The 21,160-nt window shown below is 42.3% G+C and overlaps 1 protein-coding gene across 50 annotated transcripts in view; it reads left to right on the top strand.

Moving 5' to 3' along the window:
- Positions 1–21,160, top strand: part of CLASP2 (cytoplasmic linker associated protein 2) — a 124,281-nt gene that overhangs the window by 34,230 nt on the left and 68,891 nt on the right. For 40 of the 50 annotated variants that reach the window (XM_061358473.1, XM_061358449.1, XM_061358447.1 and 37 more), the window contains one exon: positions 13,266–13,412. In XM_061358473.1, coding sequence (XP_061214457.1) covers positions 13,266–13,412 — 147 coding nt within the window. Of the gene's footprint in view, positions 1–1,276; positions 1,406–12,549; positions 12,754–13,265; positions 13,413–21,160 lie in introns of those variants that run through there. The other 10 variants (XM_061358483.1, XM_061358481.1, XM_061358492.1 and 7 more) reach the window with 4 other exon arrangements.

Raw genomic sequence — 21,160 nt, 5'->3', positions numbered from 1 at the left:
CCAGCAAATGAATGTTCATTTCTATGGAAACAGGCCTGGCAGCCAATCCCAAAGCTGTGAGAGCACTTGCTTCTGCTGTGTGAGGTTTGTAAATACTGTTTTCGCTACGAGAATTTCAACAGACTCCTGTAGCAGTGTAAATTTTGAGACAGGGAATTAAAAGAGAAGCAGGGGAAATGTTAATATTGAGCTCTCCTCCTCATTCAGCAGACAGGATGATTTGAGCTGGATATAAATTGGTACACCTCTATTCCACCCAGGCAATTTTCCCTGTTTAATGCTATGCCTCACGGTGTCAGCTGTGTGCACCTGAAGTGTGAGATGCAGGATGCAGGGCTGTTGGTATTAGGGTTGGAAGGGAGCTGTGTCACGGGTGAGATAGATGCAGTCAGGGTGCATGTTCTGCTGAAACCCCCCAAAGCAACCTAAAAAGGCAATTAAAATCTGTAGCACGAGTGTGTGCTTTTCCACATTACGCTCTTATTTCCCTTTGCTGTTTTCCTGTTGGAAATAGAGTTACTATGGCGACACTGACGACACACTCGGACAGACACAGTGCCCTGCATGCACCTCCATGGTGCGGGGCACTGGTGATCACTGGTGGGGTTTGGGTTGTTTCTTCAATGCAAACGATCAGTGTGTAGCTGCGTTATTTGAAACTCCAGTTGCTGGATTGTAACTGTGCATAGGAAAATGGAATGACCAGTGAAGCAAAAGGCTCAGTTCAAGCCTGTTTTGGAAGCGAAGGCTGCTGCTTCCACTGCTTTGTAAGGAACTTGTGTGAGGTTTTGAGTTATTACTGCAGGGACTGTGTTCCTGCTGATGCTTGATCTGCTCGCAGCTGTGTCCATCTGCACTTAAACTGCTCCTTAGGCAAGACAGTAAATTGGAATTGGAACTACTTTTAATCCCGTTATGGGATCGCGCTCTTTCTACCCTCAGTATGTCACCCGAAGCAGTGATGTGGGGACAAACCAGCAGCAGCAGTGCAGGGTTTGGGTAGGTTTGCACTGTAATTCCCACTGCACTGCAGCGTGCTCCCCTGCATCCATTGCATACGTGCTGCTTAATGTGCTGAGGGCATTTCCCTCGCCTTCCTTCAAGGAGCCATCTTCTGCTTCCGTGTGCTCTGCTCAAACCCCTGTTCTCTCCTGCGGTTCCGCTCTGCCCTGTGCTGTACAGAGCCTGCACCCTGCTCCTAACCCGTTCCGCTCTACCCCGTTCCTATTCCTCCTTCCACCGCTTCCCATTGGGATCGCTTACCCGAGGAAGGGGAAGGGGTCACGTGACCGGCGCGGCGCGCAGTAAAAGCGCCCAGTGGGCGGGGCGGGAGCGGGCTCCGCGCGAGGCGGGACTGCTATTTTGAAGCGGGGCGGCTGTTGCGGCAGGATGGCGGTGGGGGACGGTGAGTGCGGCGCTGCGGGCTCCGTGTGCGCGGCCCAAGGGGCCGGGGTGGCCCCGAGAGATGCGGGGCTGGGACTGCTCGGGGTCTGGAGCGGCCCTGCCGTGGAGCGGGGAAGGCGGGGGCCGGTCTCCGCTCCTTCCGCCTCACACAGGAGGGCTTGGGTACCTCAGCGCCTCAGGTCTCCCGCGTGGCGGGCTGACATCTTACCGCCGCGGCGCGCTGGGCCCTCTGTGAGGTGTCAGCCGTGAGGGGCTTCTGGGGTGCGCCGGGAACATCCGCACCCGTGTCCCCCTGTTACCGTGGCCGTTCTGCTCACTCCTGTCCCGGTGTCACCGCGTCTGGTCTGGTGTGTTCTCCTGTCCCGGTGCGGTGCGCACCAGTTCTGTGAGGCAAGGCAGAATTCATTACACCGCGTTGTAAGTGGTCGTGTTTTCATCTGCGCTGTTCTGTGGAGAGATGTGTAGTAATTGAGCGTAGCTATAGAGGAAATGCCTTGCTCCTCGGGCTAGGAGTATGTTTGATAACAACATCGGGTGTTACTACTCTTCCTTTCCTGCACGGTGTAATTTACACAAACCCGTGGAAAGTAGGTCAGAAAAGAGCCCCAGGTTTTGTCCTTGTGTTGTAGAACTGGACACGGGGTTTACCTCCCTCACAGCTCCTGGTTTGTGTGACAGCCATGTCTCTGGGCTCAGTACCTTGATGACTTTCAGCGTGTGCACGATGATTTCTGGATAAAGTTGGGAAGCGCTGGTGTGACTTGCAGCAAGTCAGGGAGCACGGTGGGAGGGCTGTGCTTTCACAGGTGGTTAGAGTGGTGTCGTTTCAAATAACACTAAGGAAGATGGGTTTAATAAGGATCACGTTGTCACCTGCAAGGTGCGAGGTTGTCCTGAACATGTACCGTCATGGTGAGGGTTTTTTCCCGGGAATGTTGTAGTTCGTGTTTCCTTCCTGTGAAGCAATACAGTTCTCCACAGGGTGTAAATACTGGTGATCTGCAGATTGAGGAGCGGGCTGTGGCATGTGGAGAAATAACTGTGTTCCCTGCGCAAAGCCATGGGATTTCTGATGCTCTGTAATGGTCGAGGTTTATAACGTGAGGGCGGTTGTGGAGCTCTCTGCTGTTTAATTGAATTCGTCATTAACAAAGGCACTAAGAACCAAGCGCTGTGCAGGCAGTCAGCTGATGCTCTGTGTAGGAGCTTTGAGCAGTAATGCCAGATACAATTAACAGTGTGTAGGATGATTATGTAGCTGTTGGTCTCTCTTTAAACTGCTGCTTACTGCATTTAGAAGGAATTCAGTCTTCTGACGTTGTGTTATGAAACTGCTAGGGAAAACAAAACCCTAGTTACTGCTGAGAAAACTTTGCTATCTTTTTTTTTCCCCCCTGAATTTAACGTAGGGTTTGCCATGGTCTTCTGTTTTGCAAATATCCTGCGTATCCTCCTAATTAGTATATGCAACACAGAAGAAACAATCTTAAGGTTAGTGATTCTGTAGCCTATGAGAGATGTCTTTTCTTGATAGAATGTCACTTCGTTGCAGCCAGTATGAGTATTCCACTTACTGTTTGTGAGACTGTGCTGATTTTCTGGGAGGTGTTGGTACTTAAAGAGAACAGATATTTAGTAATCTGTTTATTCATTTTGATTCACTCAGTCAGCCTAAATATGTTACAGAATTGTACAGAGTAGACTTAGAAATGCTATATGGAGGTGGTGGTTTCAGCCTTTCCTCTTTAGTGCAATACACCGGCTTATTGTAACCCTTTAGGATTTTTGTCAGTGCTTTTGAGCACAAGCACAAATGTAAGTAAAACGCGGTGCTTAACAGCTGAAACTTAATCTGATTTCTCACGTGAAGATTAAAGGGAAGAGCCAGATTTTCTGTTTGCCCCCATGTTAACTGTCTCAAGCTCTCCAATCTTTTGTTGGAAGCATGTAAAGGAAGATAAGCAGTACTGTGTTTGTGGCCCAGCAAACAGTTGGACCGTTCCTTTCACTGTACAGAGCGTGTGCCAGTGGGAAAGGATGCACTACCTCAGTCATAAAGGCAGTGTGTGTACTTCTGTGGATTAGGTCTGTGTTGGACCTGCAGGTTTTGTTCTGAGGCTGCTAAAAAAAACCAGTCAGGAGCCATTCCTTGCTCTGGATTTCTCGTTCCTGGGACTGGATAACGCATTTTGTGTCCTTATTCATGAATACCCAGATCAGGATGTTCTGGGGATCACTCGCATCGCTTTATGTTGTGCATTGTCCTCAGGAGGGGGCATTCAGTGATTTCCATCAGTGCCTGCTTGCCTTATTGTCAGTTTGTGCTTTGCTGCTTCATTATTTTATAGGTAAGGGACTCTCTTGCTCCCAGTTGCACAAGGTAGTTTGAATAAGGACAAAATTATCTGCCTAAAACTGAGGAGCCATGAAGGGAAGATTAGACATGGGTTTTCTTAAGATGTACAAAACACGCTACAGAACCAGACACAAGGTATTTGAGGGCTATCTAAAAGCATATAATCAGCTTTGTAAGAGGACGTATTTGGTGCACACATTTAGTGCACTAGCATATACCAAGTACACTATTTTGAATCGTGTAAGGAGATAAATCTGTTTGTTTATTAGTAGAATTTTATTTAAATGGCATGATGACCTTGAGCACTTGTCAGATTTCAGATGATAAAGCATGTGTGACTGGTTCATGAATAGGAATTATCCTTCTGTCTTAGTACACATGCATATCAAATTGTGGGTTTTGTCTTCTTTCAAAATACTTCATTAATGTATGCATGGTCCTAGAGCACAGGACCAGTTATCTTCCATTCCCTGATGTTCTTTGGAAGGAAGGCTGTCTTCCTAAGGCTTTAATCTGATTAGCAGTTTCTGTAAAATGTGGGTGCTGTGCAGCTTTAGTACTTCTGTCTGACAAAAAGATTGGACGTAATAAAGGTACAAAGACTATAGTGATATTGAAACACTAACTTGATTTAATGCATATTTACAATTGCAGTGCATGTGTGCTTTTGATGTGCATTTCTGATTTTCCTTTCCTTTGGTAGGAGGCTTTTTAAAACTGGAAGTCCTGTGAATGATGCTAATAAAGCAGCTGGCCTAGAAACTGGGCAGGATGTAACTGTGGTGCTTTGTACCATTCAGAGCTGTTTCCTGGAAAAAGAAAAGAGTTCTAGACAGTAGCAGGCGTCTTTTCTGGGGAACAGAAATGTTCCCTTTTATGTTCCTCTTTGGGCCTGTGTTTTTCAATGTGCTAACTGCGCCTGCACTGGCTCCTTTTCCTGTCCTTGTTCTGCACCCCTCCTCTTCCGTTATTAGCAGGGCATGTTGGTTTGGAGAATTCCTCTCACTGTGCCTGAGAGGAAGGACAGATACCGTGAGTATCTGAATTCGATCACTGTTCTGAACCAAACCAGGACAAAGCTGCTTTCCATGGTAAGGTCATATGCTAGTCCCAGTGATTAACATGGATCCTGAGTAGTGTTTTGTCTGTAAAGTGCACATACTGTTGCTAATAGCAGTAAAAGAACAGTGGAACAGTGAAAAAAAGGGGGGGGGGGGGGAATGTGTAAACAAGCCAAAGGCTGTATGAAAAGACACAGTTTCTACTCAGAGAATGGATGAATACAGTGAGGTTTAACACTGATGTGAATTAAAAACTTAATTCAAAGGTGGAACTTGAACCATTTCTTACTTAAACAACAAAGCTGTAATCATATGACAAACACAGATCTCTCAAAACCACTGTAGATTCTAGAGTGATAACTGCATTTGGGTTTTGGTATTCTGGAATAATAGCTACCAGTAAGTTTTGTCTTCGAGTTTCTAAATGGCACTTTTGAAGCATAAGGGATATTTTGGTGCTCAGTTCTGGGGGACTTGTGCATGGTGATGGTGGTTGTTTTCATTAAAGGGGAAATACCAGCCCACTAAAAAGATTTCCACGTTTCATCTGGCATCCAGAAGTGTTGGTTGCTTTTGGAGTCTGTTTCCATTTGTTATCATAAAGACTCCTTTGGTGATTCAGTTGATACCAGTATTGGTTTTGAAAGATCTTTGATTATTCCAGGCTATTGCTGATATTACAGGTTTCTTCTTCTTTGCTAAAATAAAGAAATAAATAAAAAAGCTGTGTTTTGAAATGAGCATTAGAACTGCCAACAGCCCAAGGAGAAATTTGAAGTCTAGTAAGGATTTTCTTTGACAGATATTACAAGACTCTTGCATGACTAATTGTGTATTTGCCTTGCAGGGTTAGTGTTCATCTTTGCTATCTATTATAAACATATAAATATATATATACACTTATATAGATATGAGGAGTATTTCCTTACTGTTATATATTAATTTTGATAAAGCCTTCCTGTAGTCAATACTGATGAGCAAGGTGTCTGAAGTGCCTTCAGAGATGAAGGTTCTGCTGTAATATTCACTGGAGTCAGAAATTCTACTCTGTAAATTGTATTTATAAAAGTAACTTGGTTTTAAAGGACTGTGTTTTGAGGTTTGTGTGTTCTATCCTTTCCCAACTGCTTCATCAACATATGCTTTTGTAGCAACAGCGGGTAAGAGCCTTTTGAAAACCAGCTATGCCTGTAGATTCTTACAAGTAGTAACTACAATTTAAAACTCAAAGGAGTTTCACAGTTATTTGGACTATGGACAAGATTTTCATGGTTACTCGTTTAGAATTTCTCTGGTACTTTTAACTGGTGCGGAAACTCTTCAACTGACAAAACACTTAAAAGCCCTCAAAATTATGGATAGCTGGAGCTTGAGGAAAGGTGGGGAGAAGGGATGAAGATGGGGAACAAAGCTCTTAACAGCCTACAGAGGAAACTGACTTTCTTCAAATTAAGTATATTTGCTTTCATCAAGTCAAGAGCTCCAGTGTGTGAGTGAAAAGCTGTCTGGCTGGGGTTAAACCACAACATATGGTCACCTGAACAATTAACATGAGTAGGTTTATATTTGACAAAACACCCTTCTGTCATTTCAAATTGCTTACACAATATGAGGTTTGCTTATTGGATTTAAAGGTTGACAGCTTATCTGTATAGATTGGTTTCCTCTTTGTGGTGCTGATTTTTGCAAACCATTTGGGAACACTGAGGGAAGCAGTCAGTAGGCATTATTTTGGGATTGTATGGTCTCACAAAAGAGGAGAAACGACAGCTATTAAAGCTGTCCAGCTACGTACCAGACATTTCAGATTTTCAGATCTGATGTGAGTTTTTTACCTTCTTGTAAAAGCCTGGTTGGTGGAGAGTCTGTCCTCTTAAAACCACTGGTTTTGTCAGCTGCGGTGAACTTGGAGCATTGAGAGTAGATTAAAGGTAATCTGCCATAATTTCTTTAGATCCTCTTCTGAATATGTGAGGTAGGAAAAGAAGAGGCACTTCTGGTGTGAGTCTGTGAGCTGCAGCTGGTCGGTGGGATGTGGGAGAGCTGTACTCCACTTTGGTTGGTGAAAAGTTGGGGGAACTTGATCAGAATTGGAGATTGTATCATTAGCATACATTTAACTCATAAATAGACTCATAGAATGGTTAGGGTTGGGAAAGACTTCAGGATTCCCCCCTCACCCTAGACGATGTCTCTCAAGGCTCTGTCCAACCTGGCCTTGAACACTGCCAGGGATGGAGCATTCACCACTGCTCTGGGCAGCCTGTTCCAGTGCCTCACTACTCTCACAGTAAAGAACTTTTTCCTTTTATCTAACCTGAACTTCCCCTGCCTTATTGCTGTTACTGGCAGCTTCTCCCTGTGCTGTCTGCCTTTTCAGTTCTTTTTTTTTAAAGGCCTTAGTCCACTGGAACTGCCCAAAAAGCTGGCACGTGAAAGAATACATTTAACTTCACAGTTGGCTTTAGTACATTGGAGGTTTTTTGGAGACTTTTATTACTTGTGCAAGAGTTTGAGATTTTGCTGATGAGCATCAGAACGAGTTGCACAGAACGTGAGAACCACTTGCCAGCCCTGAATGCTAAATACAACTCTCTTCTTCAGGAATGCAAAGAGAAGCAGAGGTGGTACTAGGAAGTGAAGTTAAACCCATCAGCAAGTGGACTTATGTTCTTGTCACTACGCTGTCACCTTCTGAAAGACATTGCTTCATCATTGTGGGAAGCAAATTTTTGGTTTTGAATGGGAATTTGTGTCCTTATGATCTAAGATCCCTCTGTCCCATGGCACAGGGAGAATGCCCAGGAATTAAAGCTTTTCCAATAGATCTAAAGCACTTGGGTGTGATTCAGCTGCCCAGGCTTAGGCTTGTAGTGCCACTCAAGATGTCCTGCAGCATCCACACAAGCCACACAGAGCAGTCAAGTGTGACATGAAACCCACCAGATATCTGTCCCCTTCTGGACTGTCAGCTGGGGTCAGATAGGACACCCAAAACCTAAACCCAGTGTCTGTACTGGTTTCAGGTGACTGTGCTCAGGCAAACGAGCCCTGTCCTTTGCATTAGGATAAACAGATTCATACTGTATGGAACTCCTGAGTGTAAGGGATGAAGTGCTCACTAAATAATGTGGTGCATTGGCTTGAGGTATGGACTGGAAGGATCAACTAACCTGATGCATTGGTAGTGCTTGTGGCTTCATTTTCATGCTTGACAGTGTTGTTGTAGGCTGCACCAGTTCATGTGGAATTGAGCTAGTGATCCAGTCCCTGATGTTCCAAGTGATTGATGTAGCCTCTGTAAATCAGTGAAGAGAGATGGGCAGTCACTGTCTCAGTGAGTGCAGGGTACAGGACCAGCACAGAAGATGTGAGGAGTTCATCTGCTTGTTCTTGTTTTGCTTGGTCACAGTTTGCAATCCGTGTCATCACAAACAGTTTCCACTTTAAACTTTACCCAAAGTCAAAGTTTAAAAGCAGTTTTATAAAAGATAACTGTATTCTCTAGTTTGACTGTTGTCAATCTACTGCAAGCTGGTACTTGCAGCCCTAGTAGTGTTAGATGTGTAGGATGTCAGTACTGATGCAGTAGTGAGATTTGCCGTGATGGCCAGATCTAGTCCTGTGTCACTTGGAGGGATCCAGCTGTTTTTCCCCACTGTGGTTACTTGGGGATTTGCTTTAGGATCAGCTAACTTCTGATTGGCACGAATATAATAGAGATCTTCTGTTTCTACAGCCACGTAGGGGATAGGATATTTCTTTCTTCTGTTATTGACTGTGACTTGCCAACTGTTAGATATTAAATGTCACATTGATCTATGAATCTTAAGACCAACTAAGGTAAAGTCTTGAGCTGCAGAAGCAATAAATGTGTTTAACTTTCTTTAAAAATTAAATATTATTTTCTTTAGATATGAACAGTTTTAGATTCTCCTTTTTCTCTGGGTACATCTCTAATTACCCTGGTTGTTCTATGGCCAAATCACATTAAATAAGTTGTTTAGAAGTTTTTTAGCATTGGGGTACTAGAATGTTCTCTGAGTGTCAAGTCTGATTGTAAATGCTTGTCCTTTTATCTCTCTGAATACTTTATAAACCAGATACTACACATTTGTAAATCTGTCCCCCACAGTAATGCTACAAGGCACAAAGATGTCGCATATTTGTGGTTATTTTGGTTCGAGTTGCATAGTTTGTTCCTTAAGAATTTCAGTATTTAGACCTCTGGGATGGTTGGGGTTTGGTTTGTGTTTCTAACTGATTAGGTGTGCCTGGATTTAATCTTGGAATGACTTTGGTAAACCCCAAGTTTTGAAAGTGTGGCAAGCACCAGGGTCTGATGTGTCCCACAGGTGGTTATGGGGAGTGTTTTACTAAGAACATGCCTTTGGCTTCACTGAAATGCTCTGTAGCAATGCACAGCAGTTCACTGACACCAATTCACTTGCTGCAGGTGTCCTGGGTTTAGCAGCAGCAGTCAGCAGTCATTTTTTCTCCTTCTTGGTAGCTGGTGCAGTGCTGTGTTTTGACTTTCGGGCTGGGAACAAAGCTGATAGAGGTGATGTTTTGGTTTGGCCAAGGACTTGCAGGGCACCCCCCAGAACACTGCAGTGCGGTACAGATATCTTTTCCCTATTAGAAAACTTCTAATGCTTGGAAATGGAATCATGTGTTTCTGAACAGAAGAATAACCTTTCCTTGAATACTTTTTCCCCTCTGTTCTGCTTTGAAGTTGTTCATCTGGAAAAGAACTTGTACCAGAGCGAGAACATTTGCAGCCCATCAGGTCTCTTGAGGAGCTTTTGGCAACAGGAGATTCCAAGCTCTTTTCTGTGGGCCGTGCTTACCTCCAAAGCTCTTCTGACCTGCTGTGATTTAAAAAGGCAATACTGAGTGCAAGAATAGTCCTGTGAGACTTCACTGAGGTTGTGTCTTTCATTAATTGTGGTTTTCATTCAAGATGTTCTGTACATTGCTAGCAATTCATACAGTTTTGTATTCCTTTTTTTTATCCCTTGGGACTTTGTTCTGCAGTGCTGTTGGGATGATACTTTCCCAGCTGTCAGGTATATTTGCATATGTAAATGGGATGTATGTGTATAGCCTTTAAAATGACTTAGGAGGAAAATTACCTAGCCATTCTAGAATGAAACAGTGTTTGCATCCTTCAGATAAATTTGGTGTGAAATATCTATCATATTTAGGCTTTTGTGTCTCCTGTAAGTTGCATGAAACCAATTGCAGTCACAACTGGATACTGACAGAGCAGCATCATTATACCCTGCGTGGTGCTATAAGGAGTTCCAGTTATATTGTGGCTAAAGCCTAGGGAAATAAAAGTGTAAAGGCCCAAAAGGATGGGGAAAACCTCTGCTTTCTGGAAAGGACAGTGCAAAATCTTCCTGCTCATGTTTATTAAAACCCCAACAAACCCACCAAAAGCCAACAGCTACTCAGCAAAAGAAACTCAGCTGTGTTATCAGTTGAGCCTTCATTGAATCAATACAGATCCTTTTCATTCATTAACTTTACACATTTATGGTAGTGCGCTATAATTTTAATGTGTTTTACACATAATTTATGCAAAGTCTAGTTGTGGACATCAGTGTCTCAGTGGTTACTGTCAGTTTTATGTTTCTCAAAAACACGTAGGGATTTAAAAACGGAAAAAGAATGTATTTCCAAAGTAGATTTTATGCAGACTAAGAACCTGTATGAAACTATTTCATAGTGTATGTTTTAAATCTAGTGTTAACAGTGTTTTAAATGTATGAAAAATAATAGGGGTGATGGGTTTAAACTAAAACAAGGGAAGTTCAGGTTGCCTATAAAGAAGGAGGTCTTTACTGTGAGGGTGGTGAGGCCCTGGAACAGGTTGCCCAGAGAAGTGGTAAATGCTCCATCCCTGGCAGTGTTCAAGGCCAGGTTGGACAGAGCCTTGGGTGACGTGGTCTTATGGCAAGGGGTTAGAACTGGATGACAAGATTCTTTCCAACCCAAACCATTCTGCTATTCTATGATCCTGTTCATTTGGCAGAGTAATGTGGCAGTGTTACCAAGGCTGTTCAATACATCACCCTATAATTTCCCCAACGTGCATAATTTTCTGCAAGTTGGGACTGTTGCCTTTGCGTTTTGCTGATGTTCTACTTGTCCATGTAGAGCTTGAGCAGTAACTTCCGCAATTCTCCATCTTCAGTACTCCTTTGTAAGGAGTGGCTTGATAACGGTAAAATGGATTTATCAGAGCTTTTTGCTCCCAAAACACACTGGTGTTTGGGGCTGCTGAGGTTTTAGTCCACAAGGAGGTTTTGCATAAATGAGCAGATGCTCCCTTACTATTTTTAAGGTTGTGCTGCAAACAACTTTAATTTTCAGAGGATTCTTGGCCAGTATTTGCCCATCAGCACTGCACCGTTTGGATGTGGCAGACCTGCCTGTTTCCTTATCAGACTTTAAAAGTATAGCAACAAACCCATTTTTATTTGAAAAGCATGCTTTAATCAGCTTCCATGACAGTATATTCATGTGTCAGTGTTGATCTGCTCATGCTGTTTAAAAACCTGTAAGATGTTTCATAGTGCTATTTTACAATGACCCATGATGTTGCAGGTACCCTACCTAGCTGTTAACCATGGCCATCTACACATCTGTTACTGTGTTTAGTTCACTGCAGCTCCTCTGGCCCTGGTGCGAGTGGTTTTCCCTGGCTCTACGTGGGATGCTGTGGGCTGGAGCCTTGGATTCAGCGGCTCTGCCTCAGCCCGGTTCCCATGGCAACACACACGGTGGGGGGGATGGCTTGTGCCTCTTCCCCGGTTCCCGGAGTTTATACAGCCATAATATGCGTTTTTTCTCAGCAGTATTATCATAGAAATGGCTGCTTGTAGAGGAAAAAGGGATAATGTTAGTGGAAATTGTCAGTATACTCCCAGGTGTTTCTTGGGGTGGTGCAGTGTGTCTCAGGGCATGCAGGTTTATTAGCGCAGCACGCAGCTTTGCACAGATGCTGGGAGAACGTCCTAACCGCAGCAGCAGGGCTCTTGGGCATGTCAAACGCAGGATGTTGTGTCGTTTGGTGCTGCAGATGCTGTTGGACAGCACCTTGCTTTACCCTTTTGATGCAAGCTGCCTTCCTGAGGGCGGCTGTTGTTAAATATAGCTGACATTTCAGTGGGAGCAGGTTCAGAATAAGCACAGGGTAAATAGTTACCATTGCAGAGATGATAAAGCTCTGTAATTAATACTGTTTTTTTAGAAGTGGGCAGGGTGTAGAGCAAGTGACAATCTCAAGTGGTCCTTCATTATGGTCATGCAGCCTCGCCCATTTATTTACCATAGGAACCATAGGCAGATTTGGTTTTCTGTGCTACACAGATAAATCCTTCCTCCTCCAAGTGTGTTGGGAAGCGTTCACTTTCCAGTGTTGGGTATTTTTGTGGTGGTTTTGGTGTTCCTTTATTTTTAAGCCAAAATGTTTTGTGTTGAGACTATTTTATTTCATCACTAGAGATGAATTTCCTTCTTGATTAAAAATGCATGCACCTGGAATTCCAAGGCAACCCCAGAGTATTGTCTGCCTGCCTGGTGTCTTTAATGAAGGGCTGGGATAGTGGCAGATACGGTGTGTGGGAATGAATGTATTTGGATGGATATTTTCCACCTTCTCCGGTGGTGGTGGCCCCAGCAGATGATGTCACCCCGCAGCCCATTGGCTGCGCAGCTCCCGGTGCGGGGAGCAGAGCAAGATGCCGGCACCACGCTCGGTGCTGGATCCAGGCTGCTCACGGGCAGCTGCTGATGGAACCTGTGGTCAGCATTGAGAATTGGCTGCATGTGGCCATGTGAGGTGCTGGGTCTGTCCTAGGGTGAGGGATTGAAGAGCTGTCGGAGGAATGAGGCGGCTGATCTGCAAGAGGATCTGTGATTGTGAGTTGAAAAATCAGGGTGGAAGGAAGGAGACAGGGAGTGCTGGTTAGAGACATTGTGGGAGGGTGTGTGGCAGAACATGCATGAGTGAGAGGAGAAAAGGGAGAAGCATTTGTCTCTGGTAGAATGGAATGATGAAACTGATTTTAAGGGCTTTTCTTTAGGGAAAATACTCCGAAATTGGCAAAAATACTCCATCTGTGCAAGGACATTTTCCCTTTGTGGGCATGAATGTGTAGGATTCATATTTATTCTTAGGTTTGCAGTGGTTAATTATGGAGGTAAAATAGTATTATAACCTTATATTATAAGAACTGAAGATGTAGAAAATGATGTTTATTTCTCATTGTCATTTTGTTCCTAGGTCAGAGACAGAGGACAGAGTGATAAATATTTGGTTTTATTTACGCATTTTGTGAATTTCTGTGAAATGTGAAGCAAAATAGTTGATTAGGAAATAAATATGCATCCATTCTAATAGCTGTAATTTTATTTCATGTATCCTTTTCTAGACAAAAGCTTCGATGATGAAGAGTCAGTGGATGGAAATAGGCCATCATCAGCTGCTTCAGCCTTCAAGGTTCCAGCACTTAAAAAGCCAGGAAATCCTTCGAATAGTGCACGGAAGCCGGGATCAGCTGGTGGGCCTAAGGTTGGAGGTAATGTAAAGCTATTCAGATTGTAATGGGTGTTCCCAGAAACCTTGGCAGAGCAGGGGCAACCCAGAGAACTTTGGAAGGTGATGTTTAATTCATGACTGCAGTATTTTTGCAGGGCTGAGAACAGTAAGGGACTTTGTTTTACATGATTATTCATACGTAAAGGTGTGTGCATGTCTGTGGGAATGTACATTTAGCTTATAAAGGCCTCTCATGTTATAAATGCAGTTAACATCTGGAGATAGCAGTTGTGCTGGTGAAATGAATATAAGGATATCTCTGATAGAATCCACACCTCACTTGCTGTATATACAGGTATACTGTGAGATTCTGTCTGTGTAGATGAGATTTCTGCTGTGGGTCTGCACTGCTGCACGTGGCTGGAAGGGACTAGCCATCAGTCATACACCTCAGCAGAGGTGCATGTTACACCTGGATGTTCTCATTATCCCTTAACCTGTTGTGACATTGGTTATGAAAGATAAAAAAGGGGGTTGTCAAAATCCGTGCCAGGTATTTTGGGGTTTTTTTCCATGGTAGACTTGAAACAGGATGCTGCTGCTGCTTACTAATTACAGTCTTTGAACATGGAAATCTGCAGTTTTTTAGGGCGGGGGTAACCTAATAAAAGCAAAGGTTCACTGCTAAAGAACTGACAGCTTTCTGGATGGTTCATGTACTCATTCAGAAAAATACATGATTAAGTGGAAATGTACCAGGCTTCAGGTGGCTTTTTTATGAACAGGTGATTCAGTAAAGGGTTTCTCTAATAGAAGTGATTTTTTTGCATGGTTTTATTCATGTAACAGTCCCTTATGTGAACTGCAAAGCTAAATTTGAAAGGAGATACACATGCTGAATGAGGTGCCTTAAGCATTTTCATGTTACTAAGATGTACCTAATGTTCTGACAGTTTATTGTTTTTCTAATGTGATCTTCAGAATTCGTAATGAATTGAAAAGATTCCCATAGGGCGGGATCAACACTGCCATAGTATTAACTCCAAATTGATAGCAGTGTGAATCAGGAAGTACCACCTAAAAGACTTCCTAAAGGAGATGGTCTCTTGAAATTGACTCTTAGTATTTATTATTACACAAAGATCTACTAATAATAATACCATCTCCTTTAACCTGAAGCATGGTGGGTTTTGCATGAAAGACCCGCTACATGTAGTAGTAGAACCGAATGCTCAGGATTCCTGTTTCCTTCAGTATGTGCCTATTTTAGTAATATTTTATTAGATATAGATGATTTTTACTGTAAAATTATTTTTACATGGAGATTTTGACTTTACGTGCTCTGCAGTAAAAACATGGAGATAGGAAAGCAGCAGAAGGGAAATAAGAACAGAATAATCATTCAACTGATTTCGCAGTTAATCTAAAAATTCAGTAGTAAAGGTCATTAACTCCCCAAACTATTACATTGGTTTTCTTTCCTTTCCTGTAGTGCCAATCTTCAAAAAAATTAAAATGAAAAAAAAGACATGGAAAAAGGACAAAATGTGAGCAGAGCCCTTTGGTCACTCCTTGCTTTGTACCATCTCCTTTCAAGTCTGTAAATTCCTGAGGAGTGTTCACCTGTGTTACCTGTTCCCCTTCTTTTTGTCTTCTGTCAGTATGTCTCTAGTCAGGATTTTGAAAACTAAACATTTGACCTGTATAATGTTGATGAAATTGTTCTTTGCATGTTAGTGTGTGTGGTTCTGCAGGCTGCTCAGGTGCTTGACCATGGGTATTTTTGCCTTAGTACTTTGTAGGAAGGATGTTACGCTTTGTATTCTTCACCAGATGGCTGGGAAGTGGAAGTTTGTCTTCCAGTCTTCAGTTGTTCACGACTACCTCTACTTTTTTCTCTTGCTGTATGCCAAGAAGAAACTTTTACAGATCTATTAATCTGCTTTTGCACAGATTTCTTTTATTACATGTACTGTATAATTCCTAGAATTACTTCTTTGGTGGCTTTTTTTTTCCCATCAAGTTTTCCTTGAGTTGACCCTCCATCTTTTTAGCATTTTCCATATGTCACCATTGATCAGCAAGGCCGTTACCACTGTTCATTTTTAGCAGCTAGTATTTGTCTTCATTTTACTTCTGCTTCTCATTATTTTTATCTTTCAGTGTTTGCCTCCATCTCCATACTTTCTTTTTTTTTTTTTAAGGTTACCAGTGCTTAAACTAGTTTTGTGTAGTAACAAACTTGCGAGCAGATAGAAATGATAGATGTCTGCACTAAGAGAACATTACCCTTCTAAACAGTATTTACAAATCCTGCATCTCCTAGCATATTAAAGACCATTAGTGTAGATAACAAATGTATTTTATAGTCAGTCAAGTCATATACTCTTCCAGAATTGAGGAGTTTCCCATATGTTATTCATATGAGCAGTGATACTAGGTCAGACAAGATGTCTATATAACCCACTGTCCTGTCTGACTGTAGTCAGAAATATGGCTACTAGAGAAATGTGTGTGCACAGGACAAGTGTCTAGAAGCACACTGTCATTGCACAGGACAAAATGCTGGGTTTAAGGAGCTTTATTCCTCAAGAGAACCATGGTCTTTGAAAGTACAGCTAGGGCATCCTGTTCTGCTTGAGACTTCATGGGTCTTTCTGGCTATAATCATGACATAAGTTCGTATTAACTTTCCATTGTATGTTTTATGAGAACCTCTGTAAGGCTGGAACACTATTCTTAGCATTGTAATTTGGAAAAAGGTGTACTCCCTACTTTTTGCTGCTGTTTTCAGTAGCAAGATACCACATCTTGTGTTTTTACCCAAAGTTCATTGCCCTTTTTAAATCCATAGTGTACTTGCCTTATTAAACTTGTTTACTGTTCAACATGGCTCCACTTTCCGAAACAACCTGTGTTGCTTTAGGATGAGTCAGCCAATAACAAACCAGCAAAGGGGATGTTGTTCATTTAAGTATCAGAATAACTGTTTTTCAAAAAGTTGGGGTTTTTTTTCCTATCAAAAAACAGTGATGCAAAAAGCATTGGTGATGTTGCCTTCATAAACTATTCCAAGGATCTGGTCCTGAATGTGCCAGTTCAAGGTTTGATGGTGGCATTATTTGAAATAACCCTCAGTTTTAGAATGGTCTTCATTCTTAAAGCTAAAAAAACTCCCTAAAATTTGATGTTTGTTGAAAGATATTAAAAATATCTCCTTTTAGGTAAATATCAGGTAACTGGAAAACTTCAGTCCATGTAAGAATTATTTTGTGCTTCATCTTGGTACACAAGTCCTGTACTTGCCCCTGACTAATGTGGCACACCTCAAGGGCTATTGAGATGTGCTATCCTAGTAGTTGAACACCCCACACCACCTTCTTCCTTGTCAGTTTAGCTGATGCCTTATCTCTTCTTGTCCCTCCCTACTCCTGTTCTTTCCTGCAGTGAGTAATTGTATGAAGAGCTCTGCTCACAGACAGCACACTCACTTGCAGAGCAGAATCTTCTGTTCATGTGCAGCATCTCTGGAATGTAGGAGGATTGTTTTAATGAAGCGGGTGTGATACAGGTGGGATCTCTAGGGAAGTTCTCTAACCCTGTCTGCCACGTTTCCAGTGTAGGCAGATAAAGTAAGGAACAGAAGGTTTTAGAAAGGCATTTGAAGGTATTTTGCTATTTTGTTCAGGTTTTCGGCTTTTTCAGCTTGAATGACTTTGAGTGCCTCAGGGACAAAGACTTCGGTGCTGTAGGAGCAGAGGTGGACACATCAGTTCAGAATGAATGTCAGTCATGGGGGCTGACATGACAGAGTTCATCTGTCAGTTTTCTTAAAGTGGGCTCTCTAGCAAAGGCTTTTCTACTCTGCAGGTCACTTGGTTATAACTTGAATTGCTTCTAAGCTGGCTTAGAATAACATGAAGGCTTTGTCCGTGAAGGTTCTACTAAAAAAAATAAAGGGTTTTTTTGGGTTTAGTATTATATCTGGTGACTTCAAAAAAATCCCGTGCCTTGCGTTGGAACAACTGAACAGGCTTGCTGATCCTAACTCTCTGCCCAGTGTCTTTGTCAGAGGCAGTTCAGCTTCAGTCAAAAGCATTTTGGCTTGAGCTAATATATTGTGAACTGCAGTGGCTGAACAGCCCAATACATGTTCCTTCTGCTGTCCCTCACCCCTCCTCTCTCCCCTATGTGCATGTAATAACTGCCATCACGCAGATGTGGTGAGCAATTCCATCAGGTAGCCTCCCAGTGGTTTCCTGTGTTTTGTGTGCAAGGTTTGGTAGACAAGGTGTGTGCTTGCACAAGGGGCATACAGACAAGTTTATAACAACAGATTGGTCTTTGAGGATTGCAGATTATTTGTTTACAGATGCAGTCATTGTTTTCCTCTGAAAATGGACCCAAGGCAGATGGAATTCAGTTGATGGAAACTTGTCAGAGCTAGGATCACTAAAACTTCTCATGGTTTGGTTTTTCTCTAATGTTTGTTGGCAGAGCTGTGGCAATTAGCAGCATGATCTGTTTCTTAACTTGTAGAGCAAAGCCAGTAAGTGACACTAACAGTTGTGCCAGCACAATTACACAGGGAATAGGAGCAGGAAGCTTGCTTGTTGAAACTTCTTGGCCAGTTCATTTTATTCACATCTTAGCTACTCCCCACTGTAATTCACTATTCAGATGTACTAGTGCTAGATTGAGGGCAGTCAGTAGGAGTGAGCAGGGGCTGACAGCTAATCTGTTGTACAAAAAACTGAGCAAGTGCTTGAGCTTATCCTGCCCACTTACCCTGTGCTGAGCTGAAGCTGCTGACAGTTCCTCATGTACAGCTCAGTGTTTGTTATTCCACAAAGTCAAAAGGGTAACAGTGCTTTTTAAATCCAGAATGATCTGCATTCTCTCCTTCAGTCTCAGATACAAGAAGTGAAGCTTTGGAATTAGTTGAGATGTAGGTGGTGGGGTTTGTTTCAGAAGAAAATGGTAATCCCCATCATTTTACTCTAGATATGTTGCTCAGTAAGATACTGTTACTGCGTGCAATTCAGTTTCTGAGGGATAAAAGCCATTTGTGTGGCAATACATTGTTTAAAACTTACTAACATTTGATTTGAGATGCATGTTGTATCAGAAACCAGCTACAAATATCTTAGGCAAGTGCCTTTGAGGAAAGGATTGGAAAACAAAGAGTGAAACTAAGCTTTAGAGTTTGTGTTACTCCCAAGTTTCTGTACCAGGGTTGAAATCCCCCTTTTTAACAAGGAAATTGTTGTCAAAAGACCCATAGAAGTAGGAAGAACTGGAGTAGTAGAGACATGCTACCAAATACATACCAAGCATTTTAAGACCAGGGCTTTTATGCTTTGTAAAACAAGCTTTGATTAAACATTTCTTGGTTTTGAAACAAAAATACCAGCCCAGTATGACTTTCACGACATCCACCTTCTCCCATACAGCATTGTCCTGGTGTTTCGTTATCCCATGATGTACAGCTTTGCAGGGAGAGAGCATCAAAGTGGGGCAGGAAGTGAAGCAGTCCAGAGTTGTTGTGATATGATGGAAAGATTTCAAACGTTTCAGTTAGAGTGGAATAGCTCTGCCACAGGAATGAATTCCTGGGTGAGAAAACTGATATAGTGCAAAAGTCTAGGTAATTTCTTTGCTTGCATACAGTACCCTCCTGGTGTTGAGCTCTTCACAATGCTGAACTGAAAGCCTTATGACTGGAAACCACTTCGTTCACAAAAACTCCTGGAGCCTCACAAAATGTTAGAAATCCTTAAATCTAACTTATGAAGATGTGGTCTCTCTCAGTAGTCTGCAGGGAGTCTCCATCCCCAGAGTCACTGAACTTGACTTCAAACCAAACCAACAACACAACAGCAAAAAACAACCAAACAACAAACCCCAAATACTAATCTGCTCTAAAACTCAGCTGCTTCAGCTGGTGATTTACTTCCATGTCAAGTCTGTTTGTTATGTTCAGTGGATTCTCACCAGCTTCCTGAAGTGGAACTTGGACTTACAGGTTTCTTTGTGATCCTAACTAGAGTGCTTGAAGGGTAAGAATAAGTAAAGGTTAGGATTAAAACTAACAGATAATGTAGATAAATGCCTTGTGTGGATTATTCTCCTTCTTCAGATGCTTTTCTCTTCTGGGTCTCAGCCATGGGAGGCCCAGCAGGTTCAGTGAGCTGTGTCCACAGGTAGACTAATGTGAATTGCATTCATTTAAGAAGCCAGTTGATGAGGCTCTGGATTTTAGTTATCTACTGAGCACTTAAAGATGTTAAATGCAGCAGGGTCACAGCCTTCTAGAATTGCTTACAGTGTTCTTGCCATTAGGACTGCAGTAGCTGAACTCGCCTGTACTTGGACAAAGGATTATGTGCTCTGTGGGTAAGGTTAAGAACATGCAGCATTCACTGTAAAGCATTAACACTCAAGACGGCTGCCTCTAAGAAATTTGTAATCATGGCTTGTTCTGAGAAGGTAATAAACAACAAAACAGCTCCTCAGAATGTGTGTGCTCTGTCAGATACATCAGGTTTGAGACTGTAGGCAGTACTGTCTGAAATGGGAATTCCATACAGCTCTGCTGTTGCTTTTGTGGAGGGGAGTCAAGCTTGACAAAAGCATGAGAAGTTCTTCTGAAGGTATCTGCATGTGTGTGACTGTTGATACGTCTTGTTAGTGTGCTAAGTCTTTCTCCTGAACTGGGAAGCAGCAGGTTGAGTTTGGTCATTTCTTGGTTACTCTCTACAGAAAAAATGACTTTGCAAACAGAACTGCTAAACATACCTATGAAGAGAGTGGGAAGTAAAGGGGAAGGTTGGACAATATCCTTTCTCCTGCAATACGGACTTTTGACTTGTATTCAATTTAAAGAGAAGACACTTCACGCTTTATTTTGGTGTGTATATGGGATCATGCAGCTGAGGAGGAGAAAGATTAGTGAAATACCAGTGGATGTTCTTTTAGAGATAACTGAAAGGTGTGAACTGCCAAAACCCCACCACACCACCTTTTATTATTACCAGGCAAAGAGGCAACAAGACTATTTTCTGAGGGTATTACTTTCTAAGAAAAGTGGTCTGTAGAAGTGAACTAGTTGTTGAACTGGGGAAGGTAGGAAGTGCTGCGTGCCTGTGTCAAATGGGATTTAAGTAGGAGTCTGTTTCTCTTTCTCTCTTTAAAGTAATGAATCCTAAGATGCAGGGTCTACTCTTATTCCTCAGGATGCATTATTGGGTGATGCTGAGGTGCTAGAAAACAGTCAACTCTATTTCTTTGTTTTTCAAATACCTTGAAGCAGACTAAAGAAAACATTAGGAAAGGCAACTTCATCTACTTTTAATCTTTATAGTGTACAGGAGTGCACTATGAATACTTGAAATCCAGGCATTTTCTGTGTTTGTATGCTCATGGCCTATATGTGTCAGTTTGTAATACTTGATTTCTGTAAGTTTATCCCCTTGCAGAAAATTGTTAAGCAATGGATGGGAATGAAGAGTTTCCCTGCTGTAACAGTGGTGTTTTCTGTATTTATATAACTGAATAATAATAATAGAGGACCTGTATAAACTGTCAATTGCAGCTTTTAGGGCTTTTTGCCTTTCATGTTACAGGATCACTTTGGTCTTCATATGTCATCAGTTTGCAAAGAAACGTGTGGTATGAGCTTCATAGAGGTTCGTGTGTGACTAACACAGTGGGTTAGGTTTGAATAAGCTATTTTGGTAAGAACAGAAATCTCTATGAACTTGTGTATATAATTTTAAACATTTTTTA

Source organism: Neopsephotus bourkii, unplaced genomic scaffold (assembly GCF_033783945.1).
Source record: "Neopsephotus bourkii isolate Nb327-2 ecotype Australia unplaced genomic scaffold, CSIRO-AGI_Nbou_v1 NB_942, whole genome shotgun sequence".
In the NCBI taxonomy this organism is placed as follows: domain Eukaryota; kingdom Metazoa; phylum Chordata; class Aves; order Psittaciformes; family Psittacidae; genus Neopsephotus; species Neopsephotus bourkii.
Note: the sequence above shows the minus strand (reverse complement) of the source record. Positions and strands in the feature narration are given on the sequence as shown.